At 34.3% G+C, this 20,375-nt stretch overlaps 2 protein-coding genes across 2 annotated transcripts; one reads left to right on the top strand and one right to left on the bottom strand.

The window, feature by feature from the left end:
- Window positions 1-6,467: 6,467 nt before the first annotated feature.
- On the bottom strand, window positions 6,468-12,538 carry LOC146956259 (receptor-like serine/threonine-protein kinase ALE2). Its single transcript, XM_085728033.1, has 8 exons — window positions 12,146-12,538; window positions 11,170-11,283; window positions 10,987-11,085; window positions 9,860-10,228; window positions 9,509-9,778; window positions 8,190-8,582; window positions 7,847-8,087; window positions 6,468-7,443 (listed from the first exon to the last, which is right to left on the bottom strand). The coding sequence occupies exons 1-8, from the start codon at window positions 12,327-12,329 to the stop codon at window positions 6,729-6,731; spliced, it is 2,385 nt and encodes a 794-aa protein (XP_085584159.1). The 5' UTR covers window positions 12,330-12,538; the 3' UTR covers window positions 6,468-6,728.
- A 2,389-nt stretch (window positions 12,539-14,927) lies between these two features.
- On the top strand, window positions 14,928-20,321 carry LOC146956260 (transducin family protein / WD-40 repeat family protein). Its single transcript, XM_085728043.1, has 4 exons — window positions 14,928-15,674; window positions 16,733-16,834; window positions 19,139-19,774; window positions 19,886-20,321. The coding sequence occupies exons 1-4, from the start codon at window positions 15,045-15,047 to the stop codon at window positions 20,039-20,041; spliced, it is 1,524 nt and encodes a 507-aa protein (XP_085584169.1). The 5' UTR covers window positions 14,928-15,044; the 3' UTR covers window positions 20,042-20,321.
- Window positions 20,322-20,375: the final 54 nt, after the last annotated feature.

Here is a 20,375-nt window from a genome sequence, read left to right on the forward strand (position 1 = left end):
GAAAGTTGAAGAAGGTTAATGGCCCTTCCTATACGCGGTGGTAGGAATGGACCGTTTTGTCTGAATCGAATGCAGTTCGTGTTCATCGGTTTGGATTTGACTTTACACATCATCTCAAGAAAATAATTGATCAAAAAGTGTGAGGTACATGTAAAATGATGATAAAGCTAGTTGTATTCACGTTTTTTGTTTGGTACAAAGTTGTATTCACGTTTTAATAATTATATAAAATTATAAATGAAAAGGTAAAATGTTAAATTAAGGGACTTGTAAAATAATTTTACTCAGTTCTACCAAAAAGAAAAAAAAGAATAATTTTACTCAAAATCAATTATGGATAATTATCAATGTTTTAGCTAAATCTATATTACCGTCCATAAATATAATCAATGTTTTAGCTAAATCCCCCGTTGTAAATTTTACATATATTAAGAAAAATCAATAATATAATTAATGTGTCTATTTTATGTGGTGATATTTTTAAATTGTTCTTTGCATATAATGTGTATTTAATATTGATTTTTCATATGATTCTAGCTTTTGGGGTGTGTTTGTTTCAAGTTATATTTGTAGATTCGTGGGAATACAATCATAAAAATACATATGTCTATGTTTGTTACAAGTTTACTAAACTTTATTCCCAGGTATAAAATGCATGGGAATAGAAAAGTTTTCCCAAAGAAAAGGGTGGGAATAAAGTTCTCATGAAGATGAGAATAAAATTATGTGTAATTACCTATTATAATCCCTATTTTTAAGGTTCCTTGAAATATTATAATGTTAACCAAACACACCCTTAGATACCTTAGAATAAATTTCTCATCTTTATATTCTAAGAAATGTTATTCCTAGGAATACATTTGGTAAACTTGCAACAAACACACCCTTAGATATTTATGATTGAGGATGAAGTTAGAACATTTTCGAGTCTCTTATTAAGATGTAGTTAAAGTGACCTCCACGCCTGCACATCATTTATTCAATCAATTTTCAAAAGTAATGCCTAATAAGCATTCATTTGTTTCAATCCAAAAACTCTTAAAATATACTAGGTGGGTCCTGCTAATAACTTTACATCAGTACATTTCAAAAACAATTAATAATTTAATATATTTGCCCAACATTTTTTTTAAATACGAGGAAACTATTGAATATTAAATAGAGTATGCAATGAGACCATAATAATGCAAGAGAGATAATGCTTGCACAATCCTTATTCTAAATAGCACTACTTCTTATTTCTTCTCCAACGAAAGTAGTTAATAAACTCTACATGTTATTAGGCAAAACATCTCTCATTAAAGATGCTCTTAGTGTAACTAAAGTCTTCCTTCATATTGGGACTAAAATATTTTCCTTAGTTCCCCTAATGGTGTTGTTAGGGGGTAGCACTTTGTGCCATTAATGGCACCGTACCATTAAATCTGGGTCACACAATCACATTGCCATTGCATCTGGGCCACACAACACATCTATCTTGGTGTCATTAATGGCCCAGATTTAATGGCACGGTGCCATTAATGGCACCAAAGTGCTACCCGTTGTTAGGTGGTAACGTATTTCCACGGAAGCAAATTAGATGGTAGGCTCTCTTGCAAGTTTAAACTTAGTCAAACTACTTCCGTTAAGATTTATAATTTTGCTCTTTATTTTTTGACTCTCTCTTTAGGTGTTTAGCCGGTGTTTTTCCCCTAGAAGTTTCTAGATCGTCTTGACTCTTGAGCCTTTAGCTTCTTTATTTCATTTAAAAAAACGAACTAGTTGAACTCACGTCTAATGTATCTAACCTATATATAAAACAGATACATTAGGTATTTGAATTTAAAATGTTGATTTTTATTTGTAAATGTGATTGGAGGGAGGAGGTTAATAGGGTTAATAGGTCATTGATGGAATTAGAGAATCGCTGGTAAAGTTATTTGAATCCATGCGTGTATATTAAAATTGTAATCCAGCATTTTCTTTTTAAACTGTGGGGGCAAGAAGAAGGTCTTTTTTTAGTTTGATTTTGCACTGGTTGCAATTTCCTTTTCATTTGGAACGAGAGGGGGGTAGGGTTTGGACACTACTACCAACTCAATAATTTGAGTAAAAGACCATGACCTCTCTTTTAGGCTCAATTCAAAGGTGTACAGTTTAATATTTAAGGTATCAGTTCACAACTAACCATTATTTGTTTCTTTTTCTTTTTTAAACTAATTGTTGTTTAGTTTAATTAAATAATATAATGATAATTAAAGTATATGTAATTTGCGTGTGCGTTTTTTTTCCGTTTGTTAAAATTATGAAGAATTGTTCTACTCAGAAATCAAATTCAGAAGTTTATTAACGAGTTGAGTCCAATTGTTTGGTTTAACTTGTGTGTGATTAATGCTACACTATTAGGAAAATTGTATTTAAGGTTGAAAACCTATTGTTGGATAACTTTACTTTGCTGATAATGTAAAGATATATAAATGGGGATAATGTTCAAAACTGGTATTTTGTTAATATGCTTGCAATGAATTGTGGAGGATCTTATGAAGTGACGTTTCTCCTTTCGGTGCATTCATTTGGAATAAATTTGTTCATTTTTTAGGTATCGTTGTTTGCATGGAGATTGGTGAATAATAGGTTTCATACAAAAAACGGTCTTACCAAAAAACGGTCTTACTAAATGTGATATTTTACAATCTGATTTAAGATCGTGCATGAGAGGTGTGGTATAGAGGAAACAATTCAATATATTTTTTTCAATGTCCATTTTTTCGACGTGTATGAACCACGACTTTGTGTTGATTGGGCATTCATTGTATTTTGGAAAAACGATGTATTATTTCAGGCTTAACAATTTTCTAGTTTGAACTTGAGAGGCAGAGTGTAGTTTTTTTTTTTAATATCACTCTTTAAATAAAAAAATCCAAAATGCACCACTTTTAAAATTAAAAACCAAAATATTGTTTTTTCACCCTCACAAAATCGCATCCTCCCAACATGGCTATGTCTTTTAAAAGCATTTTTTTTTATATGTTTTTAAGTGGTGCAGGTTGGAGACCGCATCCCCATAATGCGGCCCTGCTTCACAAGTTTAAAGCCAAAAAAAATCAATAGATGGCAGGATGAAACCTTCCCGTATAAAGTTAAAAAAATATACTCCCTCCGTTTCAAAATGAATGTGGTTTTAGGTGTTTACACACATATTAAGAAATAAAATGATTAAAAGAAAGAGAATGATTATTTTATCAAATTATCCTTATTAACTATTGGTTAGTTTTAAAAGTAATACTTTGGAAGTAGTGTGCAGAGTATTAATTGGAGGGTACAATTGAAAAGAAAAAGTTATTATTGCATTGAAAACTGAAAGTGACATTCATTTGAAAATAATTTTTTTTGGCTAAAGCGACACTCATTTTGAAACAGAGAGAGTATAAAAATAAAAAGGCTTAATTGCATGTTTGGTCCCTTATGTTTATTTTAGTTTTCAAGTTGGTCCCTTACGTTTTGAAAGTTTCAAGTTGGTCCCTTACGTTTTAAAAGTTTTCAAATTGGTCCCTTACGTTTTGAAAGTTTCAAGTTGGTCCCTTATGTTTATTTTAGTTTTCAAGTTGGTCCCTTATGTTTATTTTAGTTTTCAAGTCGGTCCAAAACATAAGGGACCAACTTGAAAACTAAAATAAACATAAGGGACTAACTTGAAACTTTCAAAACGTAAGGGACCAACTTGAAAACTAAAATAAACGTATGGGACCAACTTGAAACTTTCAAAACATAAGGGACCAACTTGAAAACTAAAATAAACATAAGGGACCAAACATGCAATTAAGCCAAATAAAAATCAACAAAACATAAACCATGTTGGAAGGTCGCATCTTGGAAATTTACATTTTATGAGGGGGGAGAGAGAAGAGCGGGGGGGGGGGGGGGGGGGGGGTGTGTGGGGGGGGTGGGTTCTCTTGTAAATAGAACCGGAGGGAGTATATTAAACTGTACACCTTTGAATTGAGCCTAAAAGAGAGGTCATGGTCTTTTACTCAAATTATTGAGTTGGTAGTAGTGTCCAAACCCTACCCCCCTCTCGTTCCAAATGAAAAGGAAATTGCAACCAGTGCAAAATCAAACTAAAAAAAGACCTTCTTCTTGCCATTTATTGAGCTAATATATGTGGTTAAATTTCAAAAGTGGGGTTTTTTGAACCTAAAAAAGTATTAATTGTAAACCGTTGCGTAAGAAATTTAACTCTGTTTAGTTGGCTTGTGCATGGTCTACTCGAAGTAACAAAAAAAAGTGCATGATCTATTTGAAAGATGATAAATAATGCTATATTCCTTCATCAGGAATTGAGTGTTCTGTTAGTAAGAACGTGGTTGTAGCCTCCTCTTAAGTGTTAACCATTTAATTGAAAGGAATTGAAGCATTAGAAGTGAATGTTAATTTTTTTCTTCTTCAAAACTATGTCCTTATAGTTGAATTTTTATTTAACAGAAAAAAATTATAAAAAAAAAATTCCAACACTTAATACTCTTAAAAAAATTGGTCTATATTTATGGAGTAAACTATGTATTGCGCTCAATTGCAGAGATTAATTCATTGATCCGATTTGAGTAGGACCACAATAAGAGAAGCTCTTGCACAAGAGTTTTAACGATGCTTTATTTCCAGGGATTGGATTCGAATCCATGATTTTTAGTTAAGCTAGAAAAGACTTAAATAATTTCATCTAAACACTCTTGGATGGTCTATATATTCAAACGCTCGAAATAAATTTCGCTAAGAACAACTTGGTGTTAATGTGAATGACGAATTCTTGCAGGAAGCCTCCATCTTTTTATCTTGTCATGTAAGTTCTATTCCTTTCAAGTTTTTAAGTATGCCTGTTGGAGCCAACCCTCGGCTTAAGGCTACTTGGCTGCCACTGGTGAAGAGTCCGAAAAAACAATTGGTTAGTTGGAAGAGTCACCAACTATCCATCGAAGGGAGAGTTACATTGGTAAAGTCGATCTTGGCTTGCTTGTCTTTGTATTTTTCTTTTTGCAGAGCTTCCAAAGATGTGACCAAAGCATTTATCAAAATTTAGAGGAACTTCTTATACTAGCTGGAGAAAGGTGTGTTTTCCTAAAGATAAGGGAGGGCTAGGGGAGATGGAACTTGAATGATTTAATATATCTTTATTGAGCTAATGGAAATGAAGACTGACAACATATTGGTTACCTGTCATGCATGCCAAGTACAATGTCACATTACAGCGCATATGAGTGACAACAACATATGCTCAAGTTGGTGGCGCAATCTGGCCTCCATCGAGGACTTTCCTGCTACTACACAACACAACTTATCATAGTTCTCTGGCTATGTATCTCACAAGTTAGGTAACAATGGTGACATGTTTGTCTGGTCTGAACTGTGGTGTGGTCATATTGATGATATGGGTTGCCGGGATAACGGAATTGGAACTGGAATTTGAGACACACTCTTTTTGATTGGGATGAAGAGCAATGGGTCAAGCTGCAGACTTTTTTTCGTTGCAGGAACTTAGTATTCAGCTAGACATATTGGATTCATGCATTTGGGATTGTGATAGCAGTGGCTGCTACACAATAAAATCAGCATATCAAAATTTGTTGGTGAACAATTTTGGTGGGAGTGTAAACCAGCACCAACACAACTGAGCAAGAAATTGTGGTTCAGTTCCCTCAAAGGTGCAGACATTAATTTGGCATTTGTTTGCGAATGAATTACCAACTTGTAAAGCTACTGGTGCAAAGAGGCATCAATTCACAAGCAGGAACCTCTTGTGTGTTATGTTTTCGAGCAGAAGAGGAGACAGGTCACCTCTTTCTATCATGCACTTTCTCTCATAAAATTTGGTATGAGAGGTATGCCTGGATGAGGGTGTTAGGAACATCCTATAATAAAATCACATAACACTATGTACACTTTGGTTCTTTGGTTCCTGGCAAGTCAGTAAAGAAGGTTAAATTTTAATTTGGCTAGCCGTGGTGTGGTGTCTATGGGAGGCAATAAACGTAATCATCTTTAAAGGAGAAACATTTGATCCCATCAGAGTCGTATCTCAAATAAAACTTCTTGGGATGGTTTATAAATCGGGTGGAGAAAAATTCAGGATTGAAATTTTCTGAAGGGTGGTAAAAGCCTATTGGATGGGTGCAATCTTTTTGATTTGATCGTTTTTGTACCATGGGTTAGAGTACCATTTATACTTAAAATATATTCTGATTATTAAAGAAAGAAAAAAGAATCAGTGAGTTTATAAGAAGTCAATCTGCCTAATATTGCAAACTGGCTATAATCCTAAACCCTAAACTAAATCCATGTTTGAACCTAAACCGTACCGGGGTACCATGTTTGGACCTAAATCGTACCGGGGTATAACCACGAAAATCTCAAGGTCCATCCCTTCAAAAGTATTTGGGACAAAAATCAAGCAATTAGAAATATGACGATGAAAATCATGCAAACACCAAACCAAATGGCTAAAAATGTAATTAAGCCTACATTTTATAACGCAAGTTTGGTTCAAATTACATTTTCTCCCTGTATAATTTAAATCGAAATTTTAAAATTAGAATCCATCATATCTCCAATCTTAACAAGAAAACTGTAGGATTTTTTTTATATACCAAAAACACTAGAAAACTTTAGGACTTTGAGACGCCTTACCTACCACCAATCAAACACTTTGGATCCATGTTGAAACTGTACAATTTTAAAAATCGCCACTAGAAGAAACCTCAAGGCCAGTAACCCTCGTTCCTAACACGCTTGGAAGGAAGTACTGCAGGATCACTCTGACTTCCATTAAACCTATAAAAGGAAAGGTTGCTTCTTCGGCCGGTTCTCAAGGGACCTGATCTGTTCCCGAGTCTACTTGCTAAAGACATATCATCTCCCACAAAACCTGAAGCTACAAAATGTCTGTTTTCCAGTTCTTCAAGTGGACCAGAACTGTAATCCATTGTGATGAAGGAAGATGCTAATGGTTGCCTAAAACCTAGTCGACAGGTTATATCTTCAGGCTCATCACACCGCCAACTGCTATCAGAAAGGTCGCCTCTAAAATCAGACTCTTGACCAGAAGATTCCTTCCGGCTGTAGCGATCCATGTCATCGTTATCATTGAATATCAACTTAAGAGCCTGCACAACTTCACCCATAAAGGGTCTCTTAGTGACCTCCAGGTGAACACACATTGAAGCGATAGCAGCAACCTTTGTCATTTCATCAAAGTCATAAGTTCCAGCCAATGTTGGATCCACCAACTGTTCTAAACCCTCCCTACTTTTCAAAAGTGGACGTGCCCATACTACTAGATTCTCCTCTCCAAGAGGTTGAGACATATCCACTGGCTTTCTTCCTGTTAGAAGTTCAAGCAGTACAACACCATAACTATAAACATCACTTTTAACAAGCAAGTGGCCTGTCATTGCATATTCTGGGGCGACATACCTGCAAAACCAAACAGATAAAAATGGTATCATTTTGAAGGCCAGGAATAACGACGTCACACACTGATGTTAATCACGCGCAATTTATAAGATACAGAAATTACAATTAATGCAGTTGATAATTTTGGTAAACTATTAAGTAGAGAAGAAAAGACAGTCTACAGAATTATTGGCTAACTGACGTAAAATATAGTACAAGTTAATCATTATTCTGTTAAAAATTGAAAGATATCGAATATCTTAATCATGGCCAAACTCAATAATGCTTACGAAATGGAAAAGGTACACATCATGTATGTACCACCCCCATCTATTATGCAAGTTGGATTAACAACCATACTCTCCAGGGTATAACATTTTAAGAATTATTAAATCAATTGTGGCAGACAAAGTCTTGTACTTACCCAAAAGTCCCCACGACCCTTGTAGGAATAGAACGACTTCCTTCAGTTGCTTCTCTTGCTAATCCAAAATCAGAAACCTTGGGGGTAAAGTCATCTTCTAACAACACGTTGCTAGCTTTAAAGTCTCGGTGGATCACACGAGGATTAGAATCCTCGTGAAGATAGGCCAATCCTCTCGCAGCTCCAAGGGCAATTTTTTTTCGTGCTTCCCAATCTAGAGGGTGATTTATCCGGTCAACACCTGCAAGGAAAAATAACATGAGTTAAATTAAGTTAATGGCAACGCAATGTAAATTGAACAACAGATGCATACTGAAGCCGGAAAAAATACGTCATCACTTACCATGCAAATGAGACTCGACACTACCATTGCGAATAAGCTCATACACCATGCACCGTTTGTGCCCTTCTGTGCATATACCGATGAGTTTCACAAGATTACGATGATGAAAACGGCACAACATCTCAACTTCCACAATAAATTCATGATCTCCACCTTGATGAATATCCCTCCTTAGTTGTTTAACTGCAACATCAGTTCCATCATCCAATCTCCCATGATAAACACGCCCAAATCCTCCTTCTCCCAATAATCTTTGTGAGCTAAACTTATCTGTTGCTTTCTCAAGCTCAGAAAGGGAAAATGTTTTCACAGAAAGAGCAGAAGTAGCTAAGTTGGATGAATGGGACACTGACGATGAGCTTGTAATTCTGCTAGACAGCATAGACTCCATGGCTGCAAAACAATCAATCATCCGTTTTTATTTAACCTCGATTCTGATATGATATACTGAACAAAGTAGACAGCAAAGAGTCCAAGGCAACATAATAGTTTTGCCATTAATGCAAGAGACAATGTACCAAATTTGCAACAATTTTTGCATCCCACTTAGCAACCGAAGTCCACAAAATAGGTAAAGGCGATTTTTTTTTTTATCATAAATGAGAAAACGTTAATTTCATTACTTTATTTGTTGAATCACAAAGTTATCGATATAGCCACTTAAAGCGGAGAAAATCCCGCTGATCTTATAAATCTTGTAGACAAATACCACTATCATATTGGTTGAAAACATACTAATAAGGGTGTGGCATGCCAGGGATCCCAGAGGATTCTCTTTAAGGATTTTTGCCCCTTGTAAGAAGGCTATTCAACTAGCCCTTAAACAGGAGGCGATGTCCCCAAGTAATACTAATATGTATTGGTCAAAAAATTTGCTTTCTAATTGTTGAATCGAATCAAATCACTAGAAAGCACACACATTTAAATCACGGAAAGCTAATTGAACTGTGGCACAGTTGACATTTGATGATCAAATAATATTGGGAAAAAATGAAATCCAGAGATCATCAAGCTATGAATTTGTAAAAGTGTAAAAGACAGTCTTTTGCAACTACTTTTCAAGAAATAGAATATAACAGACATAATCTTTAGCACATGGTAATGATTCTAATGAAGATATTTTGAACTGATAGAAATGAAGTGCAAAAAGAGTCAATCTTAACGTAAGGAATCATCTCTTAAGCAAGTAAGCAACAACCTAACCTAGAATAATTCACAAGATAATGCTTAGAAAAACCTCAAAATTTCTATGCAAGCATCTGAAAAATATTTTACAAAACAAAAACAAACACACACACAAAAGAAAACTGAAACTGTACCTGAGCTCTTGTTTAGAGATGATGTGAATGGTGGGTGAACAGCACCTGATGGTCTCCGGAGTTTTCTCAGCTTAAAAATGATGAAAAATGCTCCAACCAAACCCAGAAAGAGTATAATGGAAGATGCAGAAATAATGATTATGGTCCTCAGAGCCATTTCCTCGTTCTTGTTGATAAAGTTGGCAGTGAATGGGAGAAGACCTGCAGCACTTCCACTGGGAAGAGGACCACTCCCAGTTATTGTTCCATGTGGTGGCGATGATGGCATTCCTGATACTAATTGCTTCAGTCTCAACCAGTAACATATGACAGGAAAAATGTAAAATTCAGGTAAGCAAAACAATTACCTACCTGGATAATTAGTGTACAAAACTGTGTAATCACCAAAAAGACTCCTATTTAGAGGAACTTTCTTGTGCCAAAATCTTCGGGATATCAGAACCACAGTTGTATTGCTAAATTTTTCACCAAGTGGAACCAGGTAAATATCAACTACGGTTCTTTCTTGATTTTGAATGTCAGCACTAACACCCATTATCCTCACCTGGCTTTGCTTCAAATATGTTCCGAATGCAAGTTCAATCTCTAACTCACGAATTACAGGAAAAACAACCAAAGGAGCTACATCCAGTAAAAGTCCGACTTTCATGGGAAATACACAGCCACAAGGTGAACCAAAGGGAGTTGTTGTGAGTGGATCCCTGCAGCTTAGGCCACATTCTGCAGAAATTTGTTTTTGAAGAATGAGTGCATGGTAATATGTTCCATGAAAAATGTAATGAAATGCAATCCTTGGTGTAGTGTATGGTACTAAGGAATAAAAGGACTGAAAAAATGCTGCTTCACAGAACTACGTGTATTTCAATCAAAAAAATGATTAATCTCATTGAAATGTAAACTTTGGACTTTCCATTAAAATGAAAAGTCAGCACCACTCCAGTCCACTCTATTAGCTAAACCCGTTAGACATTATCATGATGTACATAAGCAGACAATAATTTTTAAAAAAACCAAACGAAACTTCAATGAACATCCAGAGGTAAATTTAGTTTCAAATAACTTCCTTTCTACATATAAAACCATAAAATCTAGCAAATAAATTGATTCTTTGCGCGTTATTTTTAATCCAAATCATTAAACTAGTTAGATTCAAAAAATTCTTTCCAATATTTCTGTTTTTGAGAGTATGCCTATTTATAGCATCTTACCGCTTAACATGATAGCATGCACTAAAAGAATTACTATAGACAAATCACAAAATTTCAGAGTATTAGGTTATGTTGTAACATTCCAACATGTTACAAAAAATTTACTCATGATTCCCTTGATCAACTCATCGCCAAGCATATAAAGGAAGGGAAAACAAGGGACTGTGGCTACAATATTATTTAAAGACCAAAAAGACGTTGAGATATCATAATAGTCCCACTCTGGTAAAAGTAGAAGCAGAAGAAAGGTGTCTAACTGCAAGAAATTACCTTGGCCTTCAGAAGGGGAGGGAGACACGGCATAAGGTTTCACAGGATGGTATTGTCTGGGATGGTGAGGATGTTTTGGTCCTGGAGTCACGCTAGGAGCTAAAACACGAGAAGATTAATTCAGAGGCTCATTGAAAACATGATATGTAACAGAAAGTTCTCGATAAATATGATAGTATATACCTTGAAAAGATTGAGATGACACATGAGCAGAAGATGTCCCAGACGAAGGTTTAACTAACCACACTTTAGATGGTTCAGATGAAGCAAATGACACACTCATAGAAACCAACTTCGCTGCAGGAAAAGAAGCCAAAATATCATACATAATAGCATATATTTTAGTAACCATGTCACTTATACGAATTATCCACTGACTTTGTGGATGACTACTGACCACGTTTAGTGGGATCTCCCTTTCCAACCACGTTTGTTTCATCAACAAGGTTCGAACCCGAGACCTTGCTTAAGAAATCTGAGTCCTAGTTCTACTCAGACCAATGTAATGTTGGTATACAAAATAAGTCCTAAAAGAAATCTCTTACATAATCAATACTTTTTTGACAGTTCTGAAATATTGAGTACTAATATTTACATTTGTTTTAAAACTCGGTATCCGACCTAAGGACTGAATAATCCAAGGTTTCTGATCCCACCATCCACTTGCGAGGGTACTAAAATTTACATTTAAATCAATTGGATCAGCAGAATAGTTAGTTATCTTCCAGCAAAAGCCAATATAAACAAGATGCAATTAAAAAAATGGGTTTCATTTCATGTGAGGTTCAAACATTACAAAAGCAGTTCAAGACGTAATCAAAATCACAAAATTATTGAACAGAAAAAAAAAAATTATAGAACAGTAATTGAGAAGCAATTAATAAATGAACATGACATTATGAACTCACACTCTAATAATAAGTTAAGTTTCTTTAATTCAGATTACTGAACAGTAACATAAAAGAATTAAAACATGGTAATCGGCAACGAATTTAATTATACGATCATTTTAGATTATCTTCCACAATAGAGTACAGCTCGCATCCTTTTAATATTCAGAATTAAAAACAAAAAAAATGAGGTGAGAAAATAAGTAGAAAGTTTGACAATGAAATCGTAGTTGATGATCGATGATGAATGAAATTGCAAGAGGATTTACCTTGAGAAGAGTAAATTAGGAAGTGAATGAAAGCAAAGAAGATGATGATGAAAAGTGAAGTTGTAGACATTTTCTTCCCTGAAATAGGGAAGAAAATAAGAGAGAAACTGAAATGCATTGTGCAACGATAGAAGAAGAAAATGTAAGCAATGTACTGACCCAGTAAAAGAGAGAGTGATGACATAAAAGAAATGGACACTGAATTTTGGGGACTATGAGTTTTGTTTTGTGAAGGTGGCGCGCGTGAGAATATTCAATTCAATTCAATTCAAGGGAGAAAAGGCGTTTTCTGACGTTGGATATTGGAAATTGGAAAATGGAAAATCATATTTCTTCTTCTTCCTTCCTTCCTTCCTTCCTTTTGAACTCAGTAAAGTAGTATGCGTTTTTTCTGACGCTTTTCAAAAAGCCAGCTACCTTTCACTCAAACAATTCTACTCTCTAATTGGTTCAAACTCCTTCCTTCCATACGAAAACAAATCTTTTTTAATCATAAAATATGTTTGATTTGCTAAAATGCTTTTATTAATTATATTTATTTGAGTATTTAAATGATTGAAATGTAGTAATGAATATATGTTGGTGAAAAATAATAATAAATGTTTTATTGACACCCTAATTTAAAATGGATGGTGTTTCATTTAGTAAAATATATTTGTTAATTATACAATAAATAAAAATATATTAATAGAAAAGAATAATAAATGTTGTACTAATATTACATACGATACAAATAATTTAAAACAAAGAAAAACCTAATAAATAGTGTGAAAACTCAATTTAATCCTTTACACTTTTTCATCAATTCAATTTAGTTTTCAAAAGAAATACTACTCAAATTAGTCCTAGATATTATTCTCCATCGATATCATTTTTTATTAGAAACTAAATTGGGTTGCAAGAAAAAATTGTTGGGGACCGAATAGAAAGAATTGAAACATGTAGTATTCTTAATTATTTATTACTATGAGTAATAATGAATCTTTTTATTTATTTTTTGTCATAATAGTTATAAATTCACCTTTCTAAGGTGAATAAATAGGGTGTCCGAGGTGCAAACCCCGACCTAGACATATAATATTATGCAATATCTCTGCCAACTGAATTAAGTTCACAAGACAAATCTCTTTAGTTTTGACTTGTTGTTTTAGTGTTATTTACATATTCCAAAAATGTATTAATTATATGTTTAATGAAATTGTTTATTTTTTCTATCATACTTTTAAATATTTATTATTTTATTCTAATTATTTTCCTCTTTGCATTAAACCTCTTAAAAAGTGATTTTTTTTCTTATAATAAGAACAAAAGGAGTATGATGGTGAATTTAAAATTTATTAATTAAAGTTTTTTTTGTGTGCATATCAAACAACCTTAAAATATGTTTGTATGAATATACTCTCTAAAATAAAATATAGTAAAAAATCATACAAAATGTCAAATGTGTTTCACCCAAAATTCAGACTAAATACATTTAATCACATATTTAATTTTATAATTTTTTAAATTATAATTTTTGTATTTGTATAATCTAAATAAAGTTACATATGTTCAAAAAGTACATATATTTCTTAGTTTTAATTCCTTAAAAAAATTATTAGCTTTAATATTTGTATGACTTTAAGTCATCATATATTTTATCTTTTTATAATAATTTTCAATTTTTTGGCTAAGTGGTTTAGTGATTAGAATACGACACTTTTTGAATGTGTATAATAAGTGGAGAGCCGCAGGGTTCGAACCTGCACCCTCTGCAAATGGATGTGCACCAATTGAGTTATGCACATGGGATATAAAATTCAAATTTTTACTTTTATCTTAAACATTGTATATTATATCAAATTTTAAATTGGTCCTTTAAGTTTTTTTTCCATACCAATTAGGCCATTTAAGTTATTTAACCGTAATAATCTGGGAGATTTCAGATCTTAAAAATGTAGGTTATTCTGAGACTAAAAGTTACAATTAAATAACTTAAAGGACCTAAGTGGTACGAAAAATACTTAAATGACAAATTTGTTACAACTAGTTAACTTATAGGACCTAAGTTATACAAAAAAAAAATAATTAAAGGATCAATTTGTTACAATTAAATAGCTTAAAGGACTCTCGTGTAATTTAGCCAAAAATTAATCTTATTTAACTTCTTATACTATGCAAATTTGAACACGATAGAAAAACCTTTATAAAATATATGCTCTTACTTTTGTTAAAACAAAAGTCGAAATTGAATTCAAGCGGTTAACGTTAACGAGTTCCCCCCTAAGACAAATCGTTTGAAAAGCATGAGTTTGATTGTGGTAATAATTTTTAGGGTCATGCTAACTGGTGCCCTCGGGGCACTGATTAAGCACACCATTAAAAAAAAAAGCATTACTAAAAAAAGAAATTTTTTTTAACTTTTTATGGATTAATTACACAATTTTCACTACATTAATTACTATAAAATTTCCTTTTCTAGCATCCTAAATCAGTGCCTCGGAGGCACCGGTTAACATTTCCCTAATTTTTAACTAAACCTTACTTACATTTTAGCTAAACTCAAAATTATTAAGTTCTATTTTCCTAAGAATGAGAGAGATAAAAAAGATTGAAATGTATTTAATTCAAATTTGTACGAGATACAGTACATTTTTAAATTGTTTTATGTCCTAAGAAAAAACAGTTTTTACAATCTAGGCACGACTCCTATGATGATGGCGATGGTGAGGTGGATAAGAAGCAGAAGACGACCCACTCAGCAGATAACAATAAAACCGTCTTTTTAACATAACACACACACACAGTGGGAACCAACCAACGACCAAAACAAAAACACACTCTCACTCCTCTTCTCTCTTCTCTTCTTCTTCTTCTTCTTCTTCATTCGATCGCGTTCGTTCTCAATTCGCATGAAACAATGGAGAAGAATAATCCTTCTGATACACTTGGTTCAAAAGGGTTAATCAAAAAACATGAATTCATTCGTATCATACTCCAGTCTTTATATTCATTAGGTTACACAAAAACCGCTTCTTTGTTAGAATCTGAATCTGGGGTTTCTTACAAGTCCAGTGAATTTCAATTATTTGAATCTCATGTTCTCAATGGAAATTGGGATGCTTGTGTTACTTTTCTCAATTCCATCACTGAAATTCTCGGTGAATCAGTAGAATCTGCTTTGTTTCTTGTTTTTAGACAGTCTGTTATGGAGTATTTGAAGCGTGGTGAGGATGGTTTAGCTTTGGATGTGTTGAGGAAACGCGTTTCTGCGTTGCGTGTGGATCGGTTTAAGGTTCATAGTTTGGCTAATAGTGTGGTCAATTTGAATGATGATGGGGATGGTGATTTAAGGGGGAAGTTGTTGATGGATTTGGAGAAATTGTTGCCTCCGTCGATTTCAATACCGGATGGGAGGTTGGAGCATTTGGTTGAAACTACTGTAACTGCTTGGGTTGATTCGTGCTTGTATCATAGTTCGTCGAATCCTGTTTCGCTTTATGAGGATCATTCTTGTGGTAGAGATCAGTTTCCTACTACAACCACTCAGGTGTGGGGACTATTTTACTGTTTTCGAGATAAATTGTTTTGTGATTTTTAGATTGTTTAACTGAGAATTGTGGCATGCTGTTTTAGGTTGTACAAAAGTAATTTATTTGGTTTTCTTTGCATAAGTGATTGATGGATACTTTTATGTTTTGCTTTAAACATGTGATTGTGTTTGTAAAATAAGAGAAAGCTTTGAAGAGAAAAAAAAGCTATGTTGAATTTCACGTTTAGACCAATGTAATGCTCATCCATATTTCATTTCACCAATGATTTCTGTATTCTATAATGCATATTTACTTGTCCCGTTTAAGAAAAATTATGGAATCACTGGTTTCTCTAAATGCAAACTGAGTTATGTTGGTATTGGCCGTCTTTTAGTAACTCTGATGAACATGAATTCATGTTTCAGTCCAATCAATTTATATAATTTTATTTGTGTTTTTCTTGTGTTTGCTTATTGGGCCTGCCTTTTCTAATATTATGTCTGTATGTTTTGTCGGCTGAGGTTCTAAAGAATCTTTGTTCTTGTTGGTTAGGGGCTTAGAGCTTAGATTTTATTTCTATAGCTTCCTTTGTGAGGATTAGCTTCACATCATTATATACCATAGAAAGGGGAAATTGCATTGTTTCCATCTTCTTACAGTGTCCAATTGTGTATAAACTAGAAAATTGATTTCTGTGAAATAGAGATAATGTGTAGCTAGTTAAGCATTTATGTTTAACCGTAAGAGTGATTTATTTTTCTTACGTAATAAGGAACAGTGCTCTAGTGTCTACCATCCATATGTTTCTCGCATTTACGTAGTTTCCATATTCCTGTACATTATGAGCATGTAGAAAGACTGTTTGCTTGTCTGTCTGTTTCCCTCTACAGAATTGATCTATTAGGGCCATATGGCAAGATATTAATTATTTTGGGCTGCTATGATATTGAAATAAAGCATGAATCAGATTTGCGATCATGAAGATAAATGTCCAAGTTAATCTTCTAGTTTTTAACATTTGATATTGCATGCTTTACTTATCAAATAATACTTTTCTCTTTTGCCATCGCTGCAGATATTGACTGGACATAAAAATGAAGTTTGGTTTGTTCAGTTTTCTAATAGTGGAGACTATCTAGCTTCTTCTTCCAATGATTGTACAGCTATCATATGGAAGGTATTATGTTATTGGCATTATATGACACATCTGTTTTTGCTTTAGATGATTCTTCCAATATAATTGTCTTTCTTTTTCTTGGCTTTGATTAAATTTCTGTGTTTTAGCTCACAATAATACAATATGCCGAACAAGAATGGAATTGGCAAATTCACATTCGTACAATATCCAGTTATTCACTACAACCTGTAGTGCATGGCATGATTTTCAAATACTAATTCCTTTAACTAGTATGGGCATGATAATATACACATTTATATATGGGTTAGTGAAAATTTGTGTTTTGTACATCTTTTCCTTGGTGGTGTCATTAATTCCTTGTCAAGTTCTACATGACTAGTGATGGGAAAGTCTTTCAGGCATCTATGATGTCAATATTCGACGAAAGTGCTGCTGAGCTATTAAAAGTCGGGGAAACTTCAAATGATTATTTTTTATAGCACTTTATCTTTTATACCTCTCCTCAAATATCATGTAAGCCGTGTAATAAAAAGTTCACATTTTAGGAGACTTGTCCTGGGACTGGCGATATTTGTTGTGTATCTTAAGAGTTTTGTAGGTTTATGACCTGAAGACAAAAAGGAAAGACTTGCTATAGAGTGTGCCTGTAAAAATAAAGGATAGTTGGAGCTCATTATCTTGTCTGGAAGTTCCTTGGAATAACATATAATGGATGTCTCTTGTTTGGTTAGGTGTTAATATGTATGGGAACGTTATAGGATGTTAGGGTCCATTTACAAGGTAATATCGAAAGATAAAAGAATAGGCTCTGCAGTTTCATTAGATGTTATTGCTATCATGGAGAGGTCACTGTTACATCATTGCAGACTCCCAACTCATAATTCCTTAGAGGGGCGTGCTAACTAATGCCCCAGGGGAATTAGTTAAGGAAACAAAAGGAGTAAATTTTGTATTGAAATGCGCATTTTTACACTTTTAAGAGTTTGACTACAGAAGTTTCAAGATGTTTTTACTATATTTGTTTCCTTAACTAGTGCCCCAGGGTCCCCTTGTTAGCATTTTCCTTACTTAAACCTAGTTACTGGAGGTTCACTACATGATTCCTTGCCAGAGTCCTCATTACAACATAATGTAGTGAATGAATAAATAATGATGGAAGAAGTTGATCATTAAAGACTAGCTCTAAAATAATAGTTCTATATTAGCCTCAATATGCGATGATTGTTGGCCTGGCAGCCAATCTCAAGATTTGGAATTGATCAAGGATGGAAATAGAAGCAGGCTGTCATGTCAATATGTGTGTGGGTTCAGACTTTGCCCTGTCATTCCCTTTCAACTGGTCAATTGTACTGCCCTGGTTCCATCCTGCTACGTGAGTTCACTGTGCTTCATCAAGTTCTCTTTCTTGTTGGCGCGTTTCTCTCAGCATTCAGCTGTAGTTCGACCACACGCGCCTTCTCCGGTGAGATCTATTCTCTGACAACTATCACATTCACCTTTGGAATCCTCCGGCGAGCCCAACCATCTTTGCTACAGTCACCTCCGGCTGTGCTACAACTTTCCATCTGCAGCTACACCCCCATTGTTTCTATTTTCTAGGGTACATCCTCCCATTGTGACAGGCTTAAAGCTTAGTAAGCTTTAGCTTGAGGGGAAGTGTAGACTTAGTCACATGTTGTTAGAATTGATCACATGCTATTATTCCTTATCTGCATCATATAAGTGATTAGGATTTAGCATTAGATTGAGCAATCATATCAATCAACATTTATTGTATATTTGTATTCATTCTGATCCTATTATAAATACAGCCTTGTGTGATCTGATTTAGACACAAAAATCACCAATTCAACGAATTTTTAAGTTTGTCATGAGACTGGTCGCAGCAATTGCCAAGTCTGATTCTACGAAAATAGTTTGTATCAGGTAGTCTATATAACTAGACAACTTATGTGCGATAAAAGTTATCTGGAATTTATATATTAAACTTCTTCCGGTGATATGGTACCAAAAAAAACCTTCTTGTAGTGATATGTTAGCAAAAAAATCTTGCTGTGATATATGTTTTGATATCTTTCGGAGAATACCACAAGATGTTTGATAGTTTGACTGTCAAGGAAGGTCAAATTCTTCTTATATCTCGCTAAATTGACGTCAATATATCAAATTTAAGTTCTGCCAAACTATCTCAATCTAGTGGTTTATACAACTTGTCAGACAGGTAATAAAAATATATAAAATTTAAATATGATTTATAGTTTTATGCTCCAAGCTCAAATGTGGTAAATTGGTAATGGACTGTTTAGTAGTTTGATTCCTAATGTTCTGAAATACTCATGACAGGTGCAAGAAGATGGGAAATTGACATTGAAACACACACTCAGCGGGCATCAACGTGCTGTATCTTTTGTGGCATGGAGTCCTGATGACACCAAGTTGCTCACTTGTGGGAACATGGAAGTTTTGAAGCTGTGGGATGTTGAAACTGGCACATGCAAGCATACATTTGGGAATGATGGCTTTGTTGTCAGCTCATGTGCCTGGTTTCCCAACTCAACACAATTTGTGTGCGGCAGTTTTGACCCTGAAAAGGGCATCTGCATGTGGGATTGTGATGGAAACGAACTAAGAGCATGGAGAGGAATGAGGATGCCCAAAGTTGTAGATCTTACTGTTACTCCAGACGGAGAGTATCTAATCAGCATATTATTGGATAAAGAAATTCGGATTTTACATTTGGCAACCAATGCGGAACGAGTCATTTCAGAGGAGCACCCTATCACATCCATTTCGGTTTCTGCTGATGGTAAATTCTTCATTGTCAATCTGAACAGCCAGGAGATCCATATGTGGGACGTAGCCGGTACATGGAAGAAGCCACTGAGGTATACTGGTCACAAACAGTGCAAATATGTGATTAGGTCCTGTTTTGGTGGATCAGATAGTACATTTATTGCCAGTGGCAGTGAAAATTCAGAGGTAGTTTCCATTCTTAAGTGTATTAATTAATTAACAATCAATATACGCCGTAATCCACACGCTGTATTTTTTCGTCATTAATTGAAGCACCCCAAAATTTATGTCATGCAGGTATACATCTGGAATTCTCGGAGTTCAAAGCCAATAGAGGTTTTATCTGGGCACTCCCTGACTGTAAATTGTGTGAGTTGGAATCCTAAAAGGCCACAAATGTTAGCATCTGCAAGTGATGATCATACAATTCGTATATGGGGACCCAGCTTATAGAAAAGAATGCAACTTGAATAGATCAGTTGAACACAGTGCATATTAGGTTATGACTGTATATAAACCCTACATTATTTTGCCCCACCTCAAGTTGTTCAGTATGAGTTTGTAAAGTCCTGATTTGTCCATGCAGGAATTTTGGCGTACATTTTTATCTGTAAATCAATCTTGCCCTTTAGTTGGTGCAGAAACTAGAAACATATGGGTTTAAGTTAGGGTTTATACTTGTTCACATTTTATAGTTATATTTATCATGATTATGATTTTTTGTTGCTTTTGAGGCTATAGCATTCTGGGTGGCCAAGTGCTTTTCTATCATCTTGATTGCCAAGTT

Source organism: Medicago sativa, chromosome 1 (genome assembly GCF_051527215.1).
Source record: "Medicago sativa cultivar Bolivia chromosome 1, Bolivia_mono, whole genome shotgun sequence".
Lineage (NCBI taxonomy): Eukaryota > Viridiplantae > Streptophyta > Magnoliopsida > Fabales > Fabaceae > Medicago > Medicago sativa.

Bases quoted from the DNA above. Each gene is read 5' to 3' on its own strand.
- LOC146956260 (XM_085728043.1), top strand. From the start codon at position 15,045: ATGGAGAAGAATAATCCTTCTGATACACTTGGTTCAAAAGGGTTAATC. The intron at 15,675-16,732 runs GTGTGGGGACTA...CCATCGCTGCAG, and splicing joins TTCCTACTACAACCACTCAG to ATATTGACTGGACATAAAAA. The intron at 19,775-19,885 runs GTAGTTTCCATT...TATGTCATGCAG, and splicing joins GTGGCAGTGAAAATTCAGAG to GTATACATCTGGAATTCTCG.
- LOC146956259 (XM_085728033.1), bottom strand. From the start codon at position 12,329: ATGTCATCACTCTCTCTTTTACTGGGTCAGTACATTGCTTACATTTTC. The intron at 11,086-11,169 runs GTATATACTATC...CTCGTGTTTTAG, and splicing joins GTCATCTCAATCTTTTCAAG to CTCCTAGCGTGACTCCAGGA. The intron at 9,779-9,859 runs GTAGGTAATTGT...AATTAGTATCAG, and splicing joins TTTGTACACTAATTATCCAG to GAATGCCATCATCGCCACCA.